The sequence below is a fragment of the Rana temporaria genome, chromosome 1 (genome assembly GCF_905171775.1).
Source record: "Rana temporaria chromosome 1, aRanTem1.1, whole genome shotgun sequence".
Taxonomy (NCBI): Eukaryota; Metazoa; Chordata; class Amphibia; order Anura; family Ranidae; genus Rana; species Rana temporaria.
The window spans coordinates 324,419,472-324,444,003 of NC_053489.1; the positions used below are offsets into that span (position 1 = coordinate 324,419,472).

Sequence of the window (24,532 nt, forward strand, 5' to 3'; positions counted from 1 at the left end):
GGTAATCACTGAATCGATAAGGCAAAGCAAAATGATCCCAGCAACAATAATCACAGGGAGAAAGGCAGCACTCTGAAAGCAGCTCCTGGGAGATGTATAAACTGAGATCGCCACTCTGAATACATTATCCAGTTTATTCAGATAAGAAGCAACTTTTAGAAAGAAAAAGGAGCACTTGTCACACCCACCAAAGGTCGGGTTAGTCATGGTCTCATGAGGATGTATGGAGTCAGAGGGATCGATATCCGCTGCTCCACTTGGGTGAGGGACTACCAAAATCCTCTTTCTGGGAGCCAGGAATCCTCCCAATGCCACAGGACGCTGGGCACCGATGGCCTGGAATAACATCGGCACCGGGGGAAGGACATGGGTGTGGCTAACATGTTTCGGAGCCACCCAGTTCCTTTTTCAAAGCCTCATTGGGCTCCAGCCTCTATTTGTAGTGGACAGTCAGAGGTAGTGCGTGGGCCCAGGAAGACTGGCCAGGGGAAGTGACATAGGGTCAAATACAAATATTATAATAAATATAGTATTACACTGCAGCAGGGACATCAAGAATTAAAAAGAATGCATAGTGTTGGCAGAACATAATTATAAACCGTTATTTAAAAAAATGATTATATATATATATATATATATATATATATATAATCATTTATTATGCACAAAATGTTATCTAAACCCCATAATAAAAATGTAATATTGCAGCTTGTCAGTCCTTAAAGGGGTTGTAAAGGATTTTTTTTTTTTTTTTTCTTTTCCCTAAATGGCTTCCTTTTACCTTAGTGCAGTCCTTCTTCACTTACCTCATCCTTCGATTTTGCTTTTAAATGTCCTTATTTCTTCTGAGAAATCCTCACTTCCTGTTCTTCTGTCTGTAACACTGTAATGCAAGGCTTTCTCCCTGGTGTGGAGAAAGCCTCTTGAGGGGGTGAGCAGGCAAGTTAGGACACTCTCTACTTTGCAGATAGAGAAAGGAGCTGTGTGTTAGTGGGCATCCTGACACTCCTGCTCGCCCCCTCAAGAGGCTTTCTCCACACCATTAAGGTGTTTAGTTACAGACAGAAGAACAGGAAGTGAGGATTTCTCAGAAGAAATAAGGACATTTAAAAGCAAAATGGAAGGATGAGGTAAGTGAAGGAGGACTGCACTAAGGTAAAGGAAGCTATTTAGGGAAACAAAAATTCCTTTACAACCCCTTTTTAAGTATGGTGGTTGCATCAGTTTTCATTTGTCAGGCTAAGAGAGAAAATACATGATGGTCTTGCCAATGCAAGTAGGTCTTTGTCCCTTCTTGTGAGCTTAAAAGATAGAAAATACAATGTTATTCTTTTTATGTACACTATTCCCTTCAACTGCCATGTGGTGGAGAGGAACAACCATGCACGGCAACCATGGCTGGCCCCCATAGATATACTGTGTAGTCCTGAAGGAACAGAAATAGGTTATTGACAAGACTGGCAAATGAAAATAAAGGAAAAAAGGCCTGACGATTTAAAACTAATGCAACCACCACATCGAAGGGCTGATGAGCTACAATAGCTTACATTTTTGTTTTTGAGTTTAGATATCTTATGTCTATCCTGGGCTGATCTTCCTTTTTTTTTTTTATTTTTTTTTTTTACCTTGAACATCTAATACCATCTTCCTTAAATTTTTAAGAGAATACTGTTCCCTTATGGCAAACGGCCAGCCTTGTCTTGAGAGTAGTCAGGGACATAAAGGGATTTGGTCATAACTTCATGTTCTTTAATTGTGATCAGATTCCATACAAGATACCTTGAATGAATATATATCTATATTTTCAGATCTTTTATAAAATCTTCAGGCTGTAATGAATGTATAAGCCCTGGTTCACACCAGTGCGGTTTTGGCATCGCGGTACTTCAGCACAATTTCTAAGAGACAGACCAGTGAGACTTGCACCTCCGATTTCATTGCGACTTTGTTTAAAAGAAGTCTTTGCAAGTCGCAAATGAATTTAAAAAGGTTCCTGAACTACTTCAATGTGAGTCGCGGCAATTTGAACGGTTCCATTGCCAGCAATGAGGTGCAACTTTTCATGTGATTTGGAGCTGTCAAATCACATTACAAATTGCACCAGTGTGAATGAGGGCTTACACATCATAATGCTGGTTAATCAAATGTGCTCATTTCAGTTTTTTTTTTTTTCTCTGTTACAGCAAGGCTTTAAGGGTTTTCAGATACCTCAGGGACACCATAATGACAAAGTAAAATTCTCCTATCAAGATGTTGATTATGAGCTCAACCATGGCGCTGTTGTCATAGCTGCTATCACGAGCTGCACGAACACCAGCAACCCTTCTGTCATGCTGGGTGCAGGTGAGTTTCATGGGCCTGTGTTCATAGGTGCTAACCACAATGTGGTGGGAGTGAAGCTGCAGTGAGGAAAGTATTCAAACCTGAGACTCTTATTTTATGACATATTAAAACCAAAATACATTTTATGGAAAAAAAGTGCTGTAAATATTCAACATAAAATAACAGGTTCAAAAGTGATGTGATATAATTCAAAATAACATAATCCACGTCTGTGATGCATCAATGTCCTCTCGTGCTGTAGATCAATAAATATTCTGTGATATAAAGCAAAATCCGCGGCTGCTCATTCAACCTTCACCACTCCAAAAAATGTGTGCACTCACCTTCTTTAATTGTCGTCTGCCAATTATAGCGGTCACAGAACAGTTTTTACCCTCTATTGGTGACAAATGGTACCATCTACACTATTGGATTCCTCCTTTTATAGGTGATATCACTCGGGGGGTGGGGGGAGGGGAGGGATTCATACACCTCTTAGTGCTTTCCATAAAAAAATCTGCTAATTGTATTTAAGGAATTAAAACCATATACACTCTCACATGTGCATTTCAATCCTTTGTGCACGGAAGTAAAGCGCTCGAGTGTTGAATAGTGTGGATGGTACCATTTGCCCCCAATAGAGAGAAAGTTTTGTGACCTCCTATAATTGGCAGGCCTTTTAAAGAAGGCGAGCACACAAGTTTGGTGGAGCGATATAAGCAATGGTGGATTTTTCTTAAAGCGGAGGTTCCGCGGTTCCTCCTCCTCCTCCCTTTTTTTCTTTTTCACATGTAAGGGAGCTACAGATACAAACTTGTCCGATTAGAGCGATCTCCCATCTCTTTTCGTTAAAAAGAATAACTTCTATAAAACGATCCTGGTCTGTTCCATCTTGCTTGTGGGCATTGTGAAGCCCACAAGCACAGACTTCTGGGAATCGGTGATGCTAGTCTCCCAGCATGCACCGCAGTATCTCGCGCATGCGCTGTGTTGACGGCGAGCAGCGCCGTCAACACTTCTAGGTTACCGTGACAACGCAAGATTATCGCCAGATTAGGAAACTAAGTGTTACAGAGCGTCTCCGGGGAATCATTACACTGAACTCCCAGGAGACCTTGCGGACACCTCCCAGCGCCGGGGAAAGGGAGAGATACGCCCACTCCTGCGGGAGGAATACCCGGAAATAACAAATAATACATCTGAATCACGGTAATTACAACCAAACGGAAAAAACAACAGGCATGTTTATAAGTATCTGCTCCATAGATCCTGTTAACAGAATGTGTTTATTATGGGTGAACCTCCGCTTTAATATCACAGAATATTTATTGATCTCCAGCACAAGGGAAAATGTATGCATCAAGGATGTGGACTATATCATTTTTAATTATATCGCATTTGAACTTGAGCACATATACTGTTTTTGATTGATTTAATGCCTATAAGGTCACTATAAGTTTATGTTGAATGTTTACAGCGCTGCTTTATATTTATATTTTTTGCTGTATTTGAGAAACACATTTGGTGTAAGCTTGTTAAAGGTATAAACACTAGAGGGCAGAATAGGAGTGTTTATTGCTATGTTTAATGAAAAGATTTGAATCGGAACAAGATATCAGTGATGTGTGCTATTGCTGTATAGTAGAAGTTATTTTTTCACCCAGTACTGCAGAGTGTCTGATCTTAGTAATTATTGGTGTACAAGCAACTGTTTCTGCAAATACCTATGCACTGTGCAATTTTCACCATATTTATTCATTTCTCTTTAGAACTTGAATTGCCAGCAGCTTATCTATCTTATGAATTTCAAGTCTTAAAGTGGTTGTTAAAGTGGAGGTTCACCCTAAAAACGATTTTTTAACATTAGAGCCAGCATAGTAAGGGCATATACTTTTGGCAGTTTTTTTTTTGTTTTTTTTTCTCCCGACTTACCTTTTTATATTCTGATTTGGTCCAGGGCTTCCGCGTTCTGATGACTCCGGGACTGGGCGTTTCTATCCCTGCCTCAGGGTTCTGATGACTGCGGGACTGGGCGTTCCTATCCTTCGGTTCGATGATTGAAGGCTTGTGAAACGGGTGACCTGTCGCACAACGCACGTCACCAGATTTCCAGAAATAGCCGAGCTGCGAGTCGGCACTACACGGCGCCTGCGCCCGCCGTGTAGAGCCGACTGCGCAGGCGCCGTATAGTGCCGACTTGGAGCTCGGCTATTTCCCCGACATCTGGTGACGCGCGACAGGTGACCTGTTTCACAAGCCGTCAATCATCCAACGGAAGCATAGGAACGCCCAGTCCCGCAGTCATCGGAACCCGGAAGCCCTGGACAAAAACAGACTATAAAAAAAAAAACCGCTGAAAGTAAATGCCCTTACTATGCTGGCTCTAATGTGTGTAATATAGAAAAAATGTTTTTTGGGTGAACCCCCGCTTTAAGCCACTATGTTATGTTTATACTATCCCCTCTGATAGACAGCATGTGTCCTAGTGTCTGTGCTTTATAAAAAAAAAAGCAGATTTCTACCTGATTTCACAGTGCCACCTGGAACTTGCGTGACTCCTCGGCTCTCCCCTGTCCCTGTCTGACAGCTCCCACGGACGGCGGCTAAGAACTCCCACTGACGTCAGCCAGGGGGGGAGCAGAGGTTGAGAAAGCCGATGAGTTACGTGAGTGAAGTGTGTGTCTTAACAACCACTTTAAGATGGTATATGTACAGAACCTAATCAGTTATTCCATCTGTCATCTATTCTACTCCTAGGATTACTAGCCAAAAAAGCTGTAGAAGCTGGCCTGACGGTGAAACCTTACATCAAGACAAGCTTGTCCCCTGGCAGTGGTGTTGTGACATACTACCTCCGGGATAGTGGGGTTATGCCTTATCTTTCCACGCTTGGGTAAGAGTCTGGAAACCTAGAGTCTTTGAAATATGGCATTTTAAAATAGAAGGTACTACCTATATAAATGTGCAGGGCTTTTTTTTTTTTCCAGAGAAAGGGTGCAGGAACTCGCCCCCCTCTCCTAGGTCACACCTGTCTCCACCCTTACACACCTAGCACACACCCTTTTGAGAACAGGGAACCAAGTATAATTTGGGGGGCTATACAAGGTAGTTTGTTAATAATAAAAAAAAAAGCAATGCAGTAAAGTGTACAAAACATTAGAAATATCCAGTGCTTTACCAAAATAAGCTCAGATGCATTTCCAGATGTCCCCAATGTCCAGGTAGCATTATTAGACGTCCTTATATCCGTCAAGCAGCAACACTGACAGTATAAATAATTACCAACATTTATATACTTAGTATTCCTCATGCAGTGAAAAGTTGAGTCTCATGACAGGACACCACACCACAAGCCCTGATTTTTAATACTGTACTTGGGTGGCACTTCCGGTGTTCTCCCTTTTCACCACACGGCAGCTCTTCCTCGCAGGAACATCCGGTAAGTTACAGGGAGAGGTGGAGTGCAGTTGATGACTCTCTGCCCTCCAGTCTCAAGGCTGCAGCCGGTACTATAGGAGCTGTGTCGCCTTATGCGAGGGCAGCTGTATAAAACAAGAAAAGTGTTGCTCCCTGGCAGAGATGCCGAAACATTGTTCCAGCTGGACCTGATAAAGAAGGTAGTTCTCAGTACTCCCACTTTTTGTTTTATTTGCGTAGCTACAGTTTCCTCACATTACTTACACAGATGTTATTGTGTCCTGAGAAAACACTATGGTCATAGTTCTGCTTCTGAAACCATTTCTACATTTTATATTTTGCATTTATTCAGCACATAATTTTGATTTTCCTGCTCAGATTTGATGTTGTAGGATATGGCTGTATGACTTGCATTGGAAACAGTGGCCCCTTACCCGACTCTGTTGTAGAAGCCATTACTCAGGTACAGTATGATATTAACTTAATTCATACACTTTCTTTATTTCCTTAGTACGGGCCCTTTCACACGGAGCAGATCCGTATTGATCCGCCCTGTGTGTGTCCGTCGGCTCAGCAGGGATCATCCGTAAATCCCCGCTGAGCTGTCGGCGGACAGGGCGGTCCCCGCACACTGTGCAGAGACCGCCCTGTCTTTCCTCCGCTCTCCCCTATGGGGAATCTGATGAATACGGACCGTGTGTCCGTATTCATCCGATCCGTTCCGCCAGACGGAAGAAAAATAGGGTTTTCTTCCGTCTGAAAAAGCGGATCTTTGCGGAGGCGGATCTTTACGGACGTTAGCAGATGTTCATCCGCTGATTATTATTATTATTATTATTAAGTGATTATTATTTTTGTTACAAGTCTGTGCCAGCGTAGTGTATCTACGCTGGCACAGACTTGTAACAAAAATAATAATCACTTGTGATTTTTATCCACAGGTAAGCCTATAATAAGGTTTACCTGTAGATAAAATGAATATGACCCTGCATGCAGCTGCCAGAAACTTCAGAGCTTTTTGCCAGAACCCAGGGCTTCCACATTCAGGAGTGATGTCATCACGGTTCTGGCTACTCACAGCGCCAGAGCCCACGATCCCAGAATAAAGGATGGGAAAAGATGTCAGCCCTGTCAGTAGTGACTGGATGCCCCTGAGAGGGCTTCATTCTAAGGTGAGTATTTCATAATGTGCTAATATGCCTTTGTCTTGTAGTTTTTTCCCCTCTCGGTTTACATCTGTTTTTAGAGGATTCAGAAATCTTTGAAACCAGAAACCTCAAGGAAGCTGGCATTTTCAATAGGGTGGTCGGCAATGGCAGCCGGACAGAGTGCTTGGCCAGGCTGTCGGACAGGCTGCAAATGCTCATCTACACAAGGGCTTTGATGTTTGAATGTCCGCAAATGCTATATAGTGATATTTTTAAATGTTGTGTCAAATTATGAAGCAATTTAAAAGTCAGAACATGCAGTGTGTTGGTTTAGATTTGTCCGTATCGACCATTAACCATTGCTTTTATTTGGCAACTAAAATGTATTTCCATTGTCCCCAGGGAGACTTGGTTGCTGTAGGTGTGTTATCTGGTAATAGAAATTTTGAAGGCCGTGTTCACCCAAATACTCGTGCAAATTACCTAGCTTCTCCACCTCTTGTCATTGCCTATGCCATAGCTGGCACTGTCAGAATTGACTTTGAGACGGAACCACTGGGTAAGAGACATTTTCTTTTCCGTTTTATATTCCATTTAACTGCACAAGTTTAGGACTGTTTTGCTGTATACATCCTGTTCAGGCTTTTCACCCCAAAAAAATCAGCATAAAACTACTGTATGTGTACATATTTACTTTGAGTGAAATAAAGGTATTTCTGATATGTTTACAGCCTATTACAGTAACATTGTCATTTAGAAATCTGATGCTGCGTACACACGATCATTTTTCAGCATGAAAAAAAACGTTGTTTTCAGCATGTCTAAAAAAGGACGTTTTCCCAACTTCATCATTAAAACGATGTTGCCTACACACCATCGTTTTAAAAAAATGATCTAGCAAAGCGCGGTGACGTACAACACGTACAACGGCACTATAAAGGGGAAGTTCCATTCGCCTTTGGGCTGCTTTAGCTGATTCCGTGTTAGTAAAAGACGATTCGTGCTTTTTTGTCTGTTACAGCGTGATGAATGTGCTTACTCCATTATGAACGGTAGTTTTACCAGAACGAGCGCTCCCGTCTCATAACTTGCTTCTGAGCATGCGCAGGTTTTTTTCGTCGTTTTAGCCCACACACGATCATTTTTTACAACCCGAAAAACAACGTTAAAAAATGCAGCATGTTCGAAAAAAAAATTGCCGTTTTTCAGAACCTGAAAAATGATGTGAAGCCCACACGATCATTTTAAATGACGTTTTTGAAAAACTATGTTTTTTTTCATGCTGAAAAATTATCGTGTGTACGTGGCATTAAGGTCACATATCTAAATGACTGTTACTGTAATAGGTTGTAAACGTGTAAAAATACTTGTAGTTCTGTACTGATTTATTTTTTATTATTTTGAAAGATGAAACCTGATTAATATTAAAGTCTTTATTTTTACTTCTAATCACAAATGATCATATCCCATTTACATATAAAAAAGCACCATTTGTAAAAAACAACGCGCTGCGACCTGCTGGCAAATATCAACCCCTTTGCGTCAAGGTAACACAAATATGCGGCCTTCGGCTTCAAGGGGTTGTACCGGGGTGATGCCTGCGGCTGCAGATTCACCATGGTACATGTCCACCAGCTGGCCAGAGACCTGAACAAAGACGCCATTGGCTTTGATTGGATCATATATAAATAAGGCCAAGGAAAAATTCCTTGTTTGTTTTTTTGTATGCATGAAAGTGTATATTTCCTAAAAAAAAAAAATGCATTTGAAAATCCGCTGCGCAAATAAAGTGCGACCATAAAATACTAAAGTAAAAAAAAATATATATAATATATAACATTTTAGTGTGTGTGTGTGTGTGTGTGTGTGTGTGTGTGTGTGTGTGTGTGTGTGGGTTCTAATAGATAGATTCACAAAGAGTTAGGTCGGCTTATCAGTAGATAAGCCGACCTAACTCAGAATCTACGCCGCCGTATGTTTTAAGCGTATGCTCAAACAGAGATACGCTTAAACAAAGCTAAGATAGGACAGCTTGCGCCATTCTATCTTAGCTTGCAATTTTTCGGATGGCCGCTAGGTGGCGCTTCCATTGCGGCCGGCGTAGATTATGTAAATGAGCTTGTACGCCGATTCCCGAACGTACGCCAGCCCGCCGCAGTCGAATTACGTCATTTCCGTAAGGTCTTAGGCGGCCTAAAGTTATTCCACCTATGAGGTGGAATAACAATGTTAAAGTATGGCCGCCGTTCCCGCCGCGAGGTTCAAATTTTTTACGTAGTTTGCGTAAGTCATCCGCGAATCGGGAGTTACGTCGTTTACGTCCACGTCGAAATCAATAGGCCCGTACGGCGTACATAGCCGCAATGCGCCCTGGGATATGTAGGCGCCCGGCGCATGCGCAGTGTAAAAAAACCTCAAACGTGAGGTCAAGCCTCATTACCATGATACACGCCCCCCTCCAAGTCATTTTGAATTGGGCGCCCTTACGCCCGCTCGTTTGAGGCTACGCCGCCGTAGATTAGCAGGTAAGTAGATTGAAAATCACTACTAGCTTAGCTAATTTACAGCGGTGTAGCCTAAACAGGCTAGGCTACGCCGCCCTAAATTTATTCCAATGTACCTGAATCTACCTATAAGTAATTTTCAGAAAAAGGCTTAGGCATGAAGGGTTTAACATGCCCTTATGCTAGCAGCAGAGAGAAAAATCTGATATAACTACAAATAAAATCAGACTTTCATCCATGATGTCCAACTTTTGATCCAGTGCCCTTGCATTTGTATTGTATTACATTTCACACATTGGTTCTTTAATGTAAGTTGTAACCCATTAAGTTTGTATCACCTGGTGTGGGATATTTATTTTTTCCTTTTCTTAGAAAATGTAGCAATAGTGCATGCTTTCCATCCAATAATGCAAGCCTTTAAGAATCGCTTGTCTAGCCATCTCGTGCATCAGGTTTGATGGCAAACCAGGCCTCTAAAACTGGTTTATGCAGCCCTACCATCATTGGCACTGGCTGCTGTAAAAGTATATGGTAACCAGTGTATTTGCTTGAGGACCCTGTTGTTCACAGGCGTGGCTCCCAATAGGAGACTCTCCAGTATCTGTAAGATAAGATTTTGGAGTTCGCCTTTCAAAATTCTAGTGCTTTCCTTTACAAGGAGCTTTCTGGTGCACATATTCTTCTAGTGCTTCACTGAATCAAGTTCCTGACTTGTTCCTAGAAGAGAGGGGACATTTTAAAGAGATTTATAGAGGGCCACAAATGCATTGAAAAAAGCTAGTGCCTTGTACCCGTGGACGCAATACACAGCACCAGGAAACTTTAACGAAGGAGTAATGATGCCATGGTAGCTTGCTCAATAAACACATTTGTTATATAAGGTATATATTGACAACAGAGCCAAGCCCATCCCTGCAGACCCTATTATTCTATCCCCTTTTTCCCTTCCCCCGGTTAGTTATTGTATGTGACTATATCCTCTTATTTTTTACAATCGACGCAGAGATGGTAGCGTACTTTTGTAACTTATAATTATTATGTTTAAGATTGTGTTAAACAGAAATTTGTAGCCTTTAATGTACGGCTAATCTGGAAACGAGGCAACTTGGACAGACTGTATGCATTCCACATCTAAATACTCAAGCTTCTCCAGTTGTCGCCAGAAGTATTTGGTTATACTCTTCTTTGTTTTATTTTGCATTTAATTCTAAAGATGATATAATTTGTTGAGAATATGGAATGCCAACCTTTTGTTCACTATACCAAAAGTTTGCTACATGTACAATGTAACTTTACAATCACCAAATAAAGATAATTTGGACAAGGAAAAAAGCTAGTGCCAAGAAAATGTGAATAGCAGAGCAATTCCTGTGAATGTTCAATCCATTAATGTTCAGTACTGTCTCTTCCAGGCAATAATGCTGATGGGAAACCTGTATTCCTCAGAGATATTTGGCCAACCAGAGATGAAATACAGGCTGTAGAGCGCAAATATGTTATCCCAGGAATGTTCAAAGAAGTCTATGAAAAAATTGAGGTAATTTTTTAATTTTGTCTTCTTTATGTTTTGGCATGAAATTACCTTCCATCCTTACAAAAACTCCATACTCCAAGCACAAAATAGAAATAAATCCATTAAAGCTTTGCAACTATGACATGTGTTGGTAAAACTGTACGTATCATCGCAACTATTTTGTGTATCCAGGTGGATTATAACTTGTTTTTTCAAGACAAATTGGACTTTCATTAAGTGAGAAATGGTCATGCATAGCTGCTGATATTTTTATTAAGAGGAACTGGCACACTCCTGACGATCACAGTGATACATGTGTATGTTGTTATTTATTGTATTAAACTCGTAGTAGGGCACATTTTTGGTCTTCTTCCTTTTTTTTTTTTCTTTTTTTTTAAAGTCCACACATTTTTTTGAATCTTGATAAACAAAATTTCTACAGATACAATTGTTTTATATTCACAAACTTTCATGCTGATTGACAGATGGTACATACACTATATTGTCAAAAGTATTGGGATGCCTGCCTTTACACGCTCGTGAACTTTAATGACGTCTTAGTCCGTAAGGTTCAATATTGAGTTTGCCCACCCTTTGCAGCTATAACCGCTTCAACTCTTCTGAGAAGGCTGTATACAATGTTTAGGAGTGTGTGTGTATGGGGATATTGACCATTCTTCCAGAAGCGCATTTCATCCCAAAGGTGTTTTTATTGGATCGAGGTCAGGACTTTGTGCAGGCCAGTCCAGTTTCAACACCCCAAAGTCCCTCATCCTTTTCTTTATGGACCTTGCTTTTGCATTGCATTATGCATTTTGCTTTTTCTTTATCGTACATTACGGGACACAGAGCCCAGTAATTACTAAGTGGGTTATATTTCACCTTCAGGTGCTGGACACTGGTGTAATCAATCAATTGGACAGGAAGTTTCCCCCCTATATAACCCCTCCCATACTAGGAGCACCTCGGTTTTTTCGCCAGTGTCTAAGGTGTTGGTCACGAGTGAAGATGTGCTCTGAGGAGCTCCACTGGAGGGATCCATGCTGGATTTAAATAGCCTCCATAAAAACCAGATCCATCCAAAGTGCCTTGGGCCAAAGTGGATGATACCTGGGGCCTCGTATCCGAAGCTCAAGGTTTTTGCCTGTAATGCCTCTCTTCGGAGGGCTGGATCATGGGTTCCAGTGCTTTGGTCAGACCCAATACCAAAAGTTTTCTGGCAGGGTGCGATACAGGTCCAGGGGTGTGGTGATCCTGACCATGGACCCTGATCCCTGAAGGTCTGTTGACTTAGCCCGCGGTGATGGGTGAAGATTGGGTCTGTCTGTGCTCAGCAGTATCCTGCAGTGGGGATAAGGTAAGTGAAGACAATCCTAGGTAAATACCTTAAGGATTGTCTTCCATGAGTAGCTGCATGTCTTATCTGTTTTCCGCCACTAGAGGCAGTAAAGAGACATACCTGGTGTTTTGCTTACCTTGCTCTCCAGGAACGAAAGCTCAGTGTTAGCCGGTCTGTTGAGTGGCTCACTTCCTCCGCTTCAGGCTCTGCCACAGTTGTGTGGGGCAGTCCCTCGTAGTCCGGGTCCACGGCGCTTCTTGGGGGATCTTTCTCTCACCCCGCCTCCACCAATTCCCTACGCGCAAGGGGGGGCACGCTTTTTGTAGGCGGGGGACGATGTGGATGCCGCTGGCGCACACGCACGTGCTTGGCGGCTCATGGTGCAGATGCAGGGCGGGCCCTTCAAAAAAAGCTGTCGGAGCTCTGTAAAGCCAGAGGAACACAGCAGCTTGGGGCACGTAAGCACCTCGTGTGTGTTGGATACAGACTTGCCTAAGAAGCCTACTCAGCATCTAGCTGTGCAGATTGGCAGCCATTGTTTTTTGCTAGACTAAGTTCAACTGTTGATGCACCTGTGTTAAGTTCCTCTGCTTTTAGCTTAGGACTTTCATCTCCCTGTAGAAAAGGTTCAGGGGTAGGAATATAAAAGGGCACCAGTGTATCGCCACCTGAATCTAGTGGCCCTTATCATGCTTGCATGATACCATCCTCCCCTGTAGAGACTTGAGGCAGTCCGATCTCGGCCTTGTCAGTATTTTCAAAGGTCGCTTGCTTCGCACTCTTTGATCCGGGCTGTTATACAAGGGGTAACGTGTATAAGTCCGCCAGTTAGGTCGCCCTTGTGCTCTAATTTTGTCGGCTTACAGGGTCAGCACCTTGGGCCGATGCACCATATTTCCCTTGGTCGTCGGTGCTTACGTTCACTAATTCCTATCAGGTGAATATAAGACGGCAAGAGAATGCCGCTTTTTGGCGCAGTATGCTGCAGGCAGCAGTATAGGTCCTCACGTCTGATGGCGGTCTGTGTTATTTGTGTCTCCCTCCCTTCAGTAGGCATTGCTTTGGGACATCCCACTTAGTAATTACTAGGCTCTGTGTTCCCCGTGATGTACGATAAAGAAAATAGGATTTTATAACAGCTTGCCTGTAAAATCCTTTTCTTGGAGTACATCACGGGACACAGAGCTCCCGCCCCTCTTGTTTGGGGATATTGGGACACTTATTGCTTTGCTACAAAAACTGAGGTGCTCCCAGTATGGGAGGGGTTATATTGGGAGGAAACTTCCTGTCTAATTACACCAGTGTCCAGCACCTGAAGGTGGAATATAACCCACTTAGTAATTACTAGGCTCTGTGTTCCGTGATGTACTCCAAGAAAAGGATTTTACAGGTAAGCTGTTATAAAAATCCTATTTTTCCCGAGGCGTCTTTCAGGACAGCACCTTGAGATATCATGATCCTCCCACTCCATCAGGAAACACCTTCTTTCATCCTTTTAAAAGGAGGCCCCTCCTTGCACTCCTCAGTTTTTGTGTTTCCTCCTCCGGAGGGAGCATCTTCTTGGGAAGGGTCTGATGTCTCAGGTGCTGCCTGAAAAACTGACCCTTTTCCCTTACCTTTTTTTCAGGGACTGTCCGCTCTCCCGTGCCACCCGCGCGGCGGTGATGGTAGTCGGGCTCCTCTCTCTCCCGGTGCTCAGTGGAGCCAGCCTTCGGCGATCGTGAGGTGCCTCGTTTTTGCGGGGCGTCGCCATTTTGGCGTAGCCTGGTCGCCGGAGAGGCGCGTCATTTCCGGCGCGCCAGGAGGAGGGGTAGGGCGGACGCTGGAGCCTACTTCCGCTTCCTGGTCCGGCGCAGCGGCGCTATTGGAGTCCGGGAAGCGCCGTGGATGCCACAGAGAACGCGGATTCCTGCGATGGAGACTGCAGATGCATCAGCGGTGGAGACAGGCACGGGCACCAGCAGGACCTCGGCGGGAAGCAGCAACGTAAGTCTGTTTTTCCCCAGGGGTGAGGGTTCTCTCCTTTTTTGGGATTTCTCTCTCGGTCTCTTCACTTTTTTCCCTCCAGTGGCATGGGGGCCTGTCAGGGCACGGGTGGACACCTTTTGTTCCTAAGTGCACCTAGGTGAGGGGGGGGTCATGTTTGTTTATTGAGACCGGGTCTCATGCTGGATCCCCCTATATTTTTTCTTCTCTCCCTGTTCCTTTTTTTAGGTCAAGCCTGAAAAAAAGAGATGTCCTTCTTGTAAGGAGAAAATGGGGGGAAAGTTGGAAGAAGCCATGGTGTAAGGCATGTATAGCAGCCTTGGTACAGAAAGAGTCAGCCTCAGTCAGAGAGGAATTGATGGCTTCTGTCAAAGATGAGCTTTTGGCCACCTTTCAGACTATGAGAGAGTCATTAGCTCCTGTCACCATTTCTCAGCCCTCCACATCACAGTCTTCGCAGGAGACAGGGTGGGCTCCTAGGCCCTCTGATAACGAGGGGTCCAGGGATAGTCGGCCTCAGGCCCCCTCTAGTGAGGACTCAGAAAATGAGGAAGAAATAGAGCCTCCCTCAAAATTTAAGCTGTCCCTGGAGGATGTGGATGGCCTCCTCAGGGCTATTTATGCCACTTTAGGTCTCAGTGAGGAAAAGAGGGACTTAAGCCTGCACGATCGCATGTATGCCGGTCTCTGCGAGCCCAAGGGGCGTACATTTCCAGTTCACCCGGTCATCTCCGAAACAATCTTGTGGGAATGGCAGGACCCAGAAAAGAAACCATTTTTTTCAAAATCCCACAAAAGGAGGTTTCCCTTTGGAGAAGATCCATCAGTCGTGTGGAACAAAATTCCTAAACTCGACGCAGCTTTTTCCCAGGTGTCTAGGTCCACAGATTTATCCTTTTGAGGATATGGGGATCCTGAAGGACCCGATGGATAAGCGAATGGATCTTCTCCTTAAAAAAGCCTGGCAGTCTATTATGGTTAACCTCAAGCCTGCCATGGCTACCACCTGTGTGGCACGCAACTTAGAGTTCTGGTTAGACAAACTCAAAGCTCATATTGAGGCAGACTCCCCAAAACAGGACATTTTGGACTCTTTTTCTACCATTTCTGCAGCCGTAGCCTATATGGCAGATGCCTCGGCCGAGGCGATCAAAATGTCCGCTAGATCCGCTGCTTTAGCCAACTCAGCCAGAAGGGCTTTATGGCTCAAGACCTGGCCTGGTGACACAGCCTCCAAAAGCAAGCTGTGTGGAATCCCGTTTTCTGGGGATCTTCTCTTCGGCCCTGAACTGGATAGTATCCTGGACAGGACGGCCGACAAGAAGAAGGCCTTCCCGGTCAAAAATAAGAACCCCCCTCCCAAGCGTTTTTTTCGGGCCTTTAAGCAGCAGGATAAGGGAAAAAGACCGCAAGGAAAAAGGAACTGGGCAGCGCAGAAGGGCAAAGGAAAGGGAGTCCTTTTCCATCCTCCTGCGCCTGCCAATAAGCCGCAATGACTCGACCCTGAGGGTAGGCGGGAGGTTACAGGGGTTCCTTCCGCAGTGGTCAGCTGTATCAAACAACCAGTACATACTGACCACTCTAGCTCAGGGATACGCTATAGAATTCTCAGAAACCCCACCAAAGAGATTCCTGGTCACCCAGGCCCCAAGGGATCCAGTGAAGTACGTAGCGCTAAAGTCCTCGTTGTTGGAACTTCAACAGCAGGGGGTGTTGGTCAGGGTTCCCCTAGTAGAACAGGGCAGAGGGTTCTATTCCCATGTATTCCTAGTAAGGAAACCTACGGGGAAGTTCAGGCTGATATTAAACTTAAAGCCCTTAAACAGATGTGTCCTGTACAGGAGATTCAAAATGGATTCAATATTCTCAATCCGGAATCTACTGACGCCAGATTGCTACATGGGGTCGATAGACCTGAGGGATGCGTACCTTCACGTACCTATCTCCCCTCAGTCCCAGACATTTCTCAGACTGGCGGTAGAGATGGGGGGTCAAGTCCAGCACTTCCAGTACAGGGCCCTCCCCTTCGGGCTGTCATCATCACCTCGGATCTTTACGAAGGTGCTGGCGGAAGCCTTAGCCCCGCTGCGGCTACAAGGAATAGCAGTCATCCCTTACTTGGACGACCTCCTCTTCTTTGCTCCCTCAGAGGAAAATTTGTTGAAGGATCTTTCTCTGGCGCGAACCCATTTGGAATCCCTAGGATGGATTTTAAACCTTCAAAAATCCGCCCTGGTTCCTTCTCAGAAGATTCGTTTTCTGGGATACCAGGTGGATTCGCGGAACCAGAGAATTTTTCTCCCCCCAGAAAAAGCATCCAAGGTCTTGGACACTGTTCGGTTGCTTCAGTCCCATCAGTCTTTGACGGTCAGACAGGTAATGGCATCCCTAGGAATTTTGACCTCCACCATGCCGGCGGTCCAATGGGCGAGGTTACATTTCAGGCCCCTGCAGGCTTTTCTTTTAAAGACATGGGATCGGAAAACCAGTTCTCTGGACACCCGGGTAAAAATTCCGGCCCGGGTAGTAAGATCCCTTTACTGGTGGAAAAACCAGCGGGTGCTTGCAGAGGGTCTGGAGTGGTCCTTCCCCGTGGGACTGAGGCTCACCACGGATGCCAGCGCCTGGGGATGGGGAGCGCATCTAGAAGAGAAATTTTCACAGGGGAGGTGGTCAAGGGAGGAAGCCCTGCATTCCTCAAATTGGAGGGAACTAAAGACGGTGGCCCTGGCACTAGTGGAGTTTGCTCCATTTCTCAGAGGCCATCATGTTCAGGTCCTATCGGACAACGCTACAACAGTAGCATACTTGAACAGGCAGGGGGGTACAAGAAGCCCTTCGCTTCTGTCCCTGGCCACAGAGATTCTCTCCTGGGTAGAGAGCAATTTGCTCTCCTTGACAGCCCTACACCTAAAGGGGTCCCTCAATACGGTGGCGGATTTCTTAAGCAGACACCAGATTCGGGAGTCAGAGTGGTCCCTGAATGCGGAGGTCTTCTCAGAGATCACCAGCAGGTGGGGTCTCCCAGAGGTAGACTTATTTGCCTCGAGGGAGAACTCCCAGGTAGGAAAATACTTTTCGCTGAGTCGGGGGGATGGGTCCCTAGGGGTAGACGCTCTGTCACATCCCTGGGATTTCTGCCTCTGCTTTGCCTTTCCCCCGTTTCAGCTAATTCCCCTAGTTCTGAGGAAAGTTCAGAGAGAAAGTGTGCCGGTCATTCTCATCGCCCCATTCTGGCCCAAGAGGGCATGGTTTGCAACGCTTCTAGCCTTGTCAACCAGGCCTTACTGGCACCTGCCCCTCAGGCAGGACCTCCTAGTTCAGGGTCCAATTTCTCACCCAGATGTGGCACGGCTGTCCTTGACCGCGTGGCTTCTGAAAGGGAAATCCTGAGTGGAAAGGGGTTCTCCGACCGCTTGGTTTCCACCTTACTCAACAGCAGGAAGAAAGTAACCCGAGCCATTTACACCAAGGTTTGGAAAGTTTTTTCCTCTTGGTGTAGCTCTTCGAGTCAGGACCCTAGGGAACTAAAATCTATCCTGGAATTTTTACAGGAGGGGGCTGATAAGGGCTTGGCTGTTAGCACCCTTAAGGTACAGGTATCCGCACTTTCAGTGTTTTTGGAAAGATCTGTAGCCATAGAACCATTGGTGGTGAGATTTTTTAGATCTCTTTTGAGGTCTAGACCACCAAGGTTAAAGGATTTCCCGAAGTGGGAACTCTCAGTGGTCTTGAGATCTTTGGCAAGCAAGCCTTTTGAACCCTTAGGGGAAGCTTCAGTTAGGAACCTTACCTTTAAAACTTTATTTTTAATCGCTATTACCTCAGCACGTAGGATCAGCGAGTTGCAGGCCCTGTCAGTGAAGGAGCCTTATTTATGTATATTTTCAGATAGGGTCAGTTTTAAGCACTACCCTAAGTTTTTGCCCAAAGTGGCTTCTAACAGGAATCGTGTACAGGACATTGTACTTCCCACTTTTTGTTCTAACCCTTCGGGTGAAAAAGAATTATTTTTTCATATGTTGGATGTCAAACGGGTCTTGTTGTATTATTTAGAAATAACAAACCCGTTTAGACGCTCGGATTCTTTATTTGTCCTTTTTGGGGGTAACAAAAGGGGTCAGCAGGCATCTAGGGGAACACTAGCTAGATGGCTGAAGCTGGCTATCAGGGAGGCTTATTTACAGTCAGGCCTGACTCCGCCAGAAGGTATCCGTGCCCATTCGACCAGAGCTCTCGCAACTTCCTGGGCAGAAAGAGCTGGTGCCACGCCGGAGCAAATCTGCAGGGCAGCGACGTGGTCAAGTTTCCACACGTTCGTGCGACACTATAGGTTGGACCTCGCCTCAGCTAGTGATCAGGCTTTTGGCAGGAAGGTCCTACAAGCTGTCGTCCCGCCCTAAGGTAGTAAGTCTCTGTGGTCCTCTCAAGGTGCTGTCCTGAAAGACGCCTCGGGAAAATTCAAGTTAGGCTTACCGGTAACTTGTTTTCCAGAAGTCTTTCAGGACAGCAACGACCCGCCCTATTGTTTGTGATGTACTATGCTGTGACTTACATATATGCTTGTGTGTTCCAGCCGGGGCCGGAGGTTTTCTCTATAACAACTGAGGAGTGCAAGGAGGGGCCTCCTTTTAAAAGGATGAAAGAAGGTGTTTCCTGATGGAGTGGGAGGATCATGATATCTCAAGGTGCTGTCCTGAAAGACTTCTGGAAAACAAGTTACCGGTAAGCCTAACTTGAATTTTATTTTTTTTATTTATTTTTATCCAATCCAAAATACACGGACTCTGACCTAAATCAAACCGTGATCACTTTTTTTTTTTTTTTTTTTTTACACACACACACTTGCTTTTGTTTTTACATTTTTTCTCCTCTAGCAGGATAGAGATGCATTGCATCTTTTTCTCAATTCAAGAGGGAAAAAAAACAGTGGCAGCATATACAGTAACTGTTCACTGTGATGCCCATCAGAGGCTATTACAGCGATCAGGTGATTGAGAACTGGGCTTCCTGGTTCCTAATTGTTGGTACAGGAACTGGGGCTCTCAGCTCAGCAGCATGCTTCCAGCACAAACGCATGTATGCATACACTGTAGTCCCACGGAAGTAGACTCACTTTTGTGAGACATTATATAAGAGTACATGTGGCGGGAAGGAGCTAAGAACAATCCAGGGAGTTTATTTTTTTTTTTTTTTTTAATTGTTTTTTTTTTTTTCTAAATGAGCTGTTATGATGATGAAAATACTTTTATCTGTGTATGCTTTAAAAAGTTCTCCTTGGCACTTTTAATTTATTTGACAGTTTTAAATTTGAATTTCGATGAAACCGAAAAAGAATGGACACAAAATGCACTAACATATAGTAAACTGTATTTGCAGAAAGTAAATGAGAGCTGGAATAATTTGAAAGCACCAACTGATCAGTTATATCCTTGGGATGCCAATTCAACCTACATCAAATCCCCTCCGTTCTTCGACAACTTGGTATGTGTAATTTAATTTCCTGACTTGGTTTTCATTTTCATACATGAAATAAAGTAAGAATGGATTTTTTTTTTTGGTGGTATTTGATCACCTCTGCGTTTTTTTTATTTTATGTGCTATAAACGAAAAAGAGCGCCAATTTTGAAAAATAAAACACTATTTTATTACTTTTTGCTATAATAAATATCTAAAAAATAAATAAAAAATGTCTTCATCAGTTTAGGCAAATATATATATTCATCTACATATTTTTGGTAAAAAAAAATAATCACAGTTGTCATACATTGATTGATTGGTTTGTGCAAAAATGATCGTGCATACAAAATGGGGGATAGATTTTTTTTTTATTCAGTGATTTGCGATTTTTAGCAGTACTTCGACATTGGACACTTTTTTTGGGACCATTGACATTTATACAGCGAACAGAGCTAAAAATAGCCACGGATTACTGTATAAATGTCATTGGCAGAGAAGGGATTAAGTGTCCCCTAGGGAGGTGTTTCTAACTGGGGGTTCCTGTACTGTCTGGAGGAGGAGAGAGGTTGCTGTTCTCTACTCCCCTGTCAGAACGGGGATCTTTTTGTTTTACATGCACAGTGTCGCAGTTCTGGCTCTCTTGAGCGATTGCGGGTGGCCAGGGGACATCGCAGCCACGTGAATCGGCTCTGGCGTTCCACCGCAGGAGCGGCACCCCCTATCGCTCTTAACGCGTCCAACATACACCTACGGCGATTCACGCAGCTGTGCCAACCTGCCGCAGTATAATGATGGCAGCTGGTCGGCAAGCTGTTAAGCATGCTCCTTCAAATACAAGTCATCGTGAGTAGCCCCCACATTTCTCCAATTTATAGATTTATTTAAAAAGAACAGAAATCAAGACTAGTGTGGTAGGTAGGAGCTAGTGTCACGAATATAATATTTGAAGGTAACTTTATCTGGGTACTATGATTCCTCCATTTGTTTTAAATATTTTTATATAAAATAGAGAGAAAAAAAACGGTCATTTCCGTCAGTCGAGCTAAGTGCTGTAATGCACTGTGGGGTTTATTTACGAAAACTGGAGAGTTCAAAATCAGGCTCACTTATGCATAGAAACCTATCGGCTTTGAACAAGTTGAGGTTAGAAGCTGATTGGCTACCACTCACAGTTGCACCAGATTCTGAGTGCAACAGCTTTAGTAAATCTAACTCCGCTCTAAATATGTTTCCTATTGGGTGTAATTCACTAAGCTATAATGTTATGTTTAGCAAGGACTGTTGGAGACATAAAAGAACAGACCTATGGCTGGAAATAATAATTAGTATGGCAAATTACTGTATTTGCTGGCGTATAAGACTACCTTTTACACTTAAAAAAACTGGCCAAAAAGCAGGGGTCGTCTAAGGCTGCATTCACACCTAGGCGATTTGCGGCGTTTTTTTACCGCGATTTGCCGCGACAAATTGCAGCGTTTTTTACCGCGATTTTCACTGGAGGGGTGATTACACATTGTGTAATATGGCTGAACGCTGAAGACGCCTGAAAAAAAAGGGTCAGGGACTTGTTTGCGCTTCAGGCGTTTCGGCGTTCGGCGTGGAGATGTGAACCATCTCCATAGCCGACAATGTTAAATCACCCCTCCAGCGTATTGCAGGCTGCAATAGCGGCGGGCGTGAAAACGCCTAGGTGTGAATGGAGCCTTATACGCCGGGTCAGCTGCTCAGATGCCTGCTGGATGTGCAGTAATACTGTATGTAGCTTTGGCTACATACAGTATATACCGCTTGGCCAATCCCGGTGAGCGATGTATTCAAATGAATACAGAGCCTGCTCAGATTGGCTTTGAGAGACAGAGAGGCGTGGGCTAATGTTACAGCATCTGCCAATCCAAGCAGGCTTTGTGTTCATTAATAGAATACATTGCTCGCTGTGATTGGCTCCAGCAAGAAGGAAGAAGAATATGGCTCCAGAAGGAAAAAATATGAAGCATCAGAAGCCTCGGAAGGGGGGTTGTCTTATACGGTGAGTACAGGCAAAAAATCTTAAACTGTAAAAATAGGGGGTCGTCTTATACGCCCAGTCGCCTTTTATACACCGGCAAATACGGTAATGCATTATTGCTTAATGAATTCTCTTGTGTTTTTCTTTAGACAATGGAACTTGTGCCACCGAAACCCATCAAGGATGCCTATGTCCTCCTAAACCTGGGTGATTCTGTAACTACTGACCACATTTCTCCTGCTGGAAATATTGCAAGAAATAGCCCTGCTGCTCGCTTTTTAACCAACCGTGGGTAAGCAAGATACAAGCTTGGCATCATGCATAAGGTGTTTGATGCGATATTAGGCCTGATTTTTGTCCCCTGTATGTAGTCTGAAGATCCCACAGTTTACTTGGATATGTCTTCCTGTTCTACAGCTCACTTCATCTGTGATAAGTGTTGGGCCAAATCTTTTTGACATTTTTCAATACTCAGACTAAAGAGATTGAACTAAGAAGGTCATAGAATGGAACCTAAGTATATTGGTACATGACATAGGAGTTGCTGACACATTCTCTAAAAGTTGAATAGAATTTTGCACACAGAAATGCGGAGGCTGTTTTTGCTGACCGCCTTTTGAAAACTCTGGTTGCCTGACTACCTCTGGCTTCAAAAATTTCAAGATCAGAAATTAGTATGAAGTTAAAGAGTCTGAAATCCTGATCCACATACATGTTTTAAGTCAGTAACTCAAAGTAATGAGCCACTGGATCAGCATGACAACTAGGTAACCAGAAATTTCAGAAGAGCAGACCAGTATTATAGCCGCCTTTTTATACAAAGTTTTTTTTCATCAACTTTCAAAATATTTAAATCAGCCCTATCATGAAATAAAAACACCTGCAAAATAAATGAGGGAATACTTACCCTTCCCTCTGCCAGAATATTGTCCCATTCAGTAGATATCTTTCTGTAATTTCCACAGGCAAACTCGTCCTAGAATGTCAATCCGCCAGGGTTTCCACAGCTTCCACTGGTTTCTACCTGCTGACCATCATGTCAATGCTGTATCCCGTAATGAGTGGATTTAACCCTCCTAGAATTAAAATAAATGGTATTTTCTAAGTGTATAAACAGCAGCAAATAGATGTGCAGGACAACACATCAAACTATATAATATAAAAGATATGCCACCCATATCCAATTATTGTATAACATATACCAGACTGAAGGAACAAAATGATAAACTGTGTAAAACCTTCCAAAAAAGCAATATTGCAAACCGGTTTTTATACCACAAAACTGAAATATACATTTCTTTGTAACATTGCAAAAAAATATAGAAACGTATATACAGTACAGACCAAAAGTTTGGACACACCTTCTCATTCAAAGAGTTTTCTTTATTTTCATGACTATGAAAATTGTAGATTCACACTGAAGGCTTCAAAACTCTGAATTAACACATGTGGAATTATACATAACAAAAAAGTGTGAAACAACTGAAAATAAATTTCATATTCTAGGTTCTTCAAAGTAGCCACCTTTTGCAGCAGACACATCTCTAGAACTGTTAAGAAGAAACTGTGTGAATCAGGCCTTCATGGTAGAATATCTACTAGGAAACCACTGCTAAAGAAAGGCAACAAGCAGAAGAGACTTGTTTGGGCTAAAGAACACAAGGAATGGACATTAGACCAGTGGAAGTCTGTGCTTTGGTCTGATGAGTCCAAACTTGAGATCTTTGGTTCCAACCCCCGTGTCTTTGTGCGACGCAGAAAAGGTGAACGGATGGACTCTACATGCCTGGTTCCCGCCATGAAGCATGGAAGAGGAGGTGGGATGGTGTGGGGGAGCTTTGCTGGTGACACTGTTGGGGATTTAATCAAAATTGAAGGCATACTGAACCAGCATGGCTACCACAGCATCTTGCAGCAGCATGCTATTCCATCTGGTTTGCGTTTTAGTTGGACCATCATTTATTTTTCAACAGGACAATGACCCCAAACACACCTCCAGGCTGTGTAAGGGCTATTTGACCAAAAAGGAGAGTGATGGGGTGCTGCGCCAGGTGACTACCTCTTGAAGCTCATCAAGAGAATGCCAAGAGTGTGCCAAGCAGTAATCAAAGCAAAAGGTGGCTACTTTGAAGAGCCTAGAATATGAAATATATTTTCAGTTGTTTCACACTTTTTTGTTATGTATAATTCCACATGTGTTAATTCATAGTTTTGATGCCTTCAGTGTGAATCTACAATTTTCATAGTCATGAAAATAAAGAAAACTCTTTGAATGAGAAGGTGTGTCCAAACTTTTGGTCTGTACTGTATATTAACGCAAAGAAAGTCCATACACCAAACCAGATAAAGAGTCCAACACCAGCAGGTCCTTCTACTCAAATAGGATCTCAGTGAACGTCTAGTCTATTAGGAATACACCCGGTGTTCACTGCAAATATTACCCACAGGAGCTTACCAGACGAGGTGACTTTTGGTGAGAAAAGAGGCAAATCACGCTTATGTAAGAATGGTTATAAAGCCTCAGTACACTATACAGCGTCCTCTGTCACTCCCCACTCGCACATGCTTAGGCAGGCCGATGCTTCGGGAAGACAGACCATGCGCCACCCTCCCATAGTGTACAATCCTCAGTGGGATACTTTATTATACTTAAAATGCCAGCAGAAATGTACACCGTAATTGACACCAAAACAGACTAAAATTCACACAATGCTTTTCATAATCGTCCATGCATCACTTATTCCGGAGCCAGAAGTCATGATGTCACCACGCATATACATTCGTGAAAAACAATGTGGAAATTGTGGTTTGTTCTGGTGCCTATTACGGTGTACAATT

The 24,532-nt window shown here is 43.7% G+C and overlaps 1 protein-coding gene across 4 annotated transcripts in view; it reads left to right on the plus strand.

The window, feature by feature from the left end:
* The window catches only part of ACO1 (aconitase 1), an 88,401-nt gene that overhangs the window by 53,530 nt on the left and 10,339 nt on the right, over nucleotides 1–24,532 (plus strand). For all 4 annotated transcript variants that reach the window (XM_040360316.1, XM_040360308.1, XM_040360286.1 and 1 more), the window contains exons 11-17: nucleotides 2,184–2,343; nucleotides 5,080–5,215; nucleotides 6,118–6,202; nucleotides 7,290–7,446; nucleotides 10,804–10,928; nucleotides 19,609–19,713; nucleotides 21,844–21,986. In XM_040360316.1, coding sequence (XP_040216250.1) covers nucleotides 2,184–2,343; nucleotides 5,080–5,215; nucleotides 6,118–6,202; nucleotides 7,290–7,446; nucleotides 10,804–10,928; nucleotides 19,609–19,713; nucleotides 21,844–21,986 — 911 coding nt within the window. The remainder of the gene's footprint in view (nucleotides 1–2,183; nucleotides 2,344–5,079; nucleotides 5,216–6,117; nucleotides 6,203–7,289; nucleotides 7,447–10,803; nucleotides 10,929–19,608; nucleotides 19,714–21,843; nucleotides 21,987–24,532) is intronic.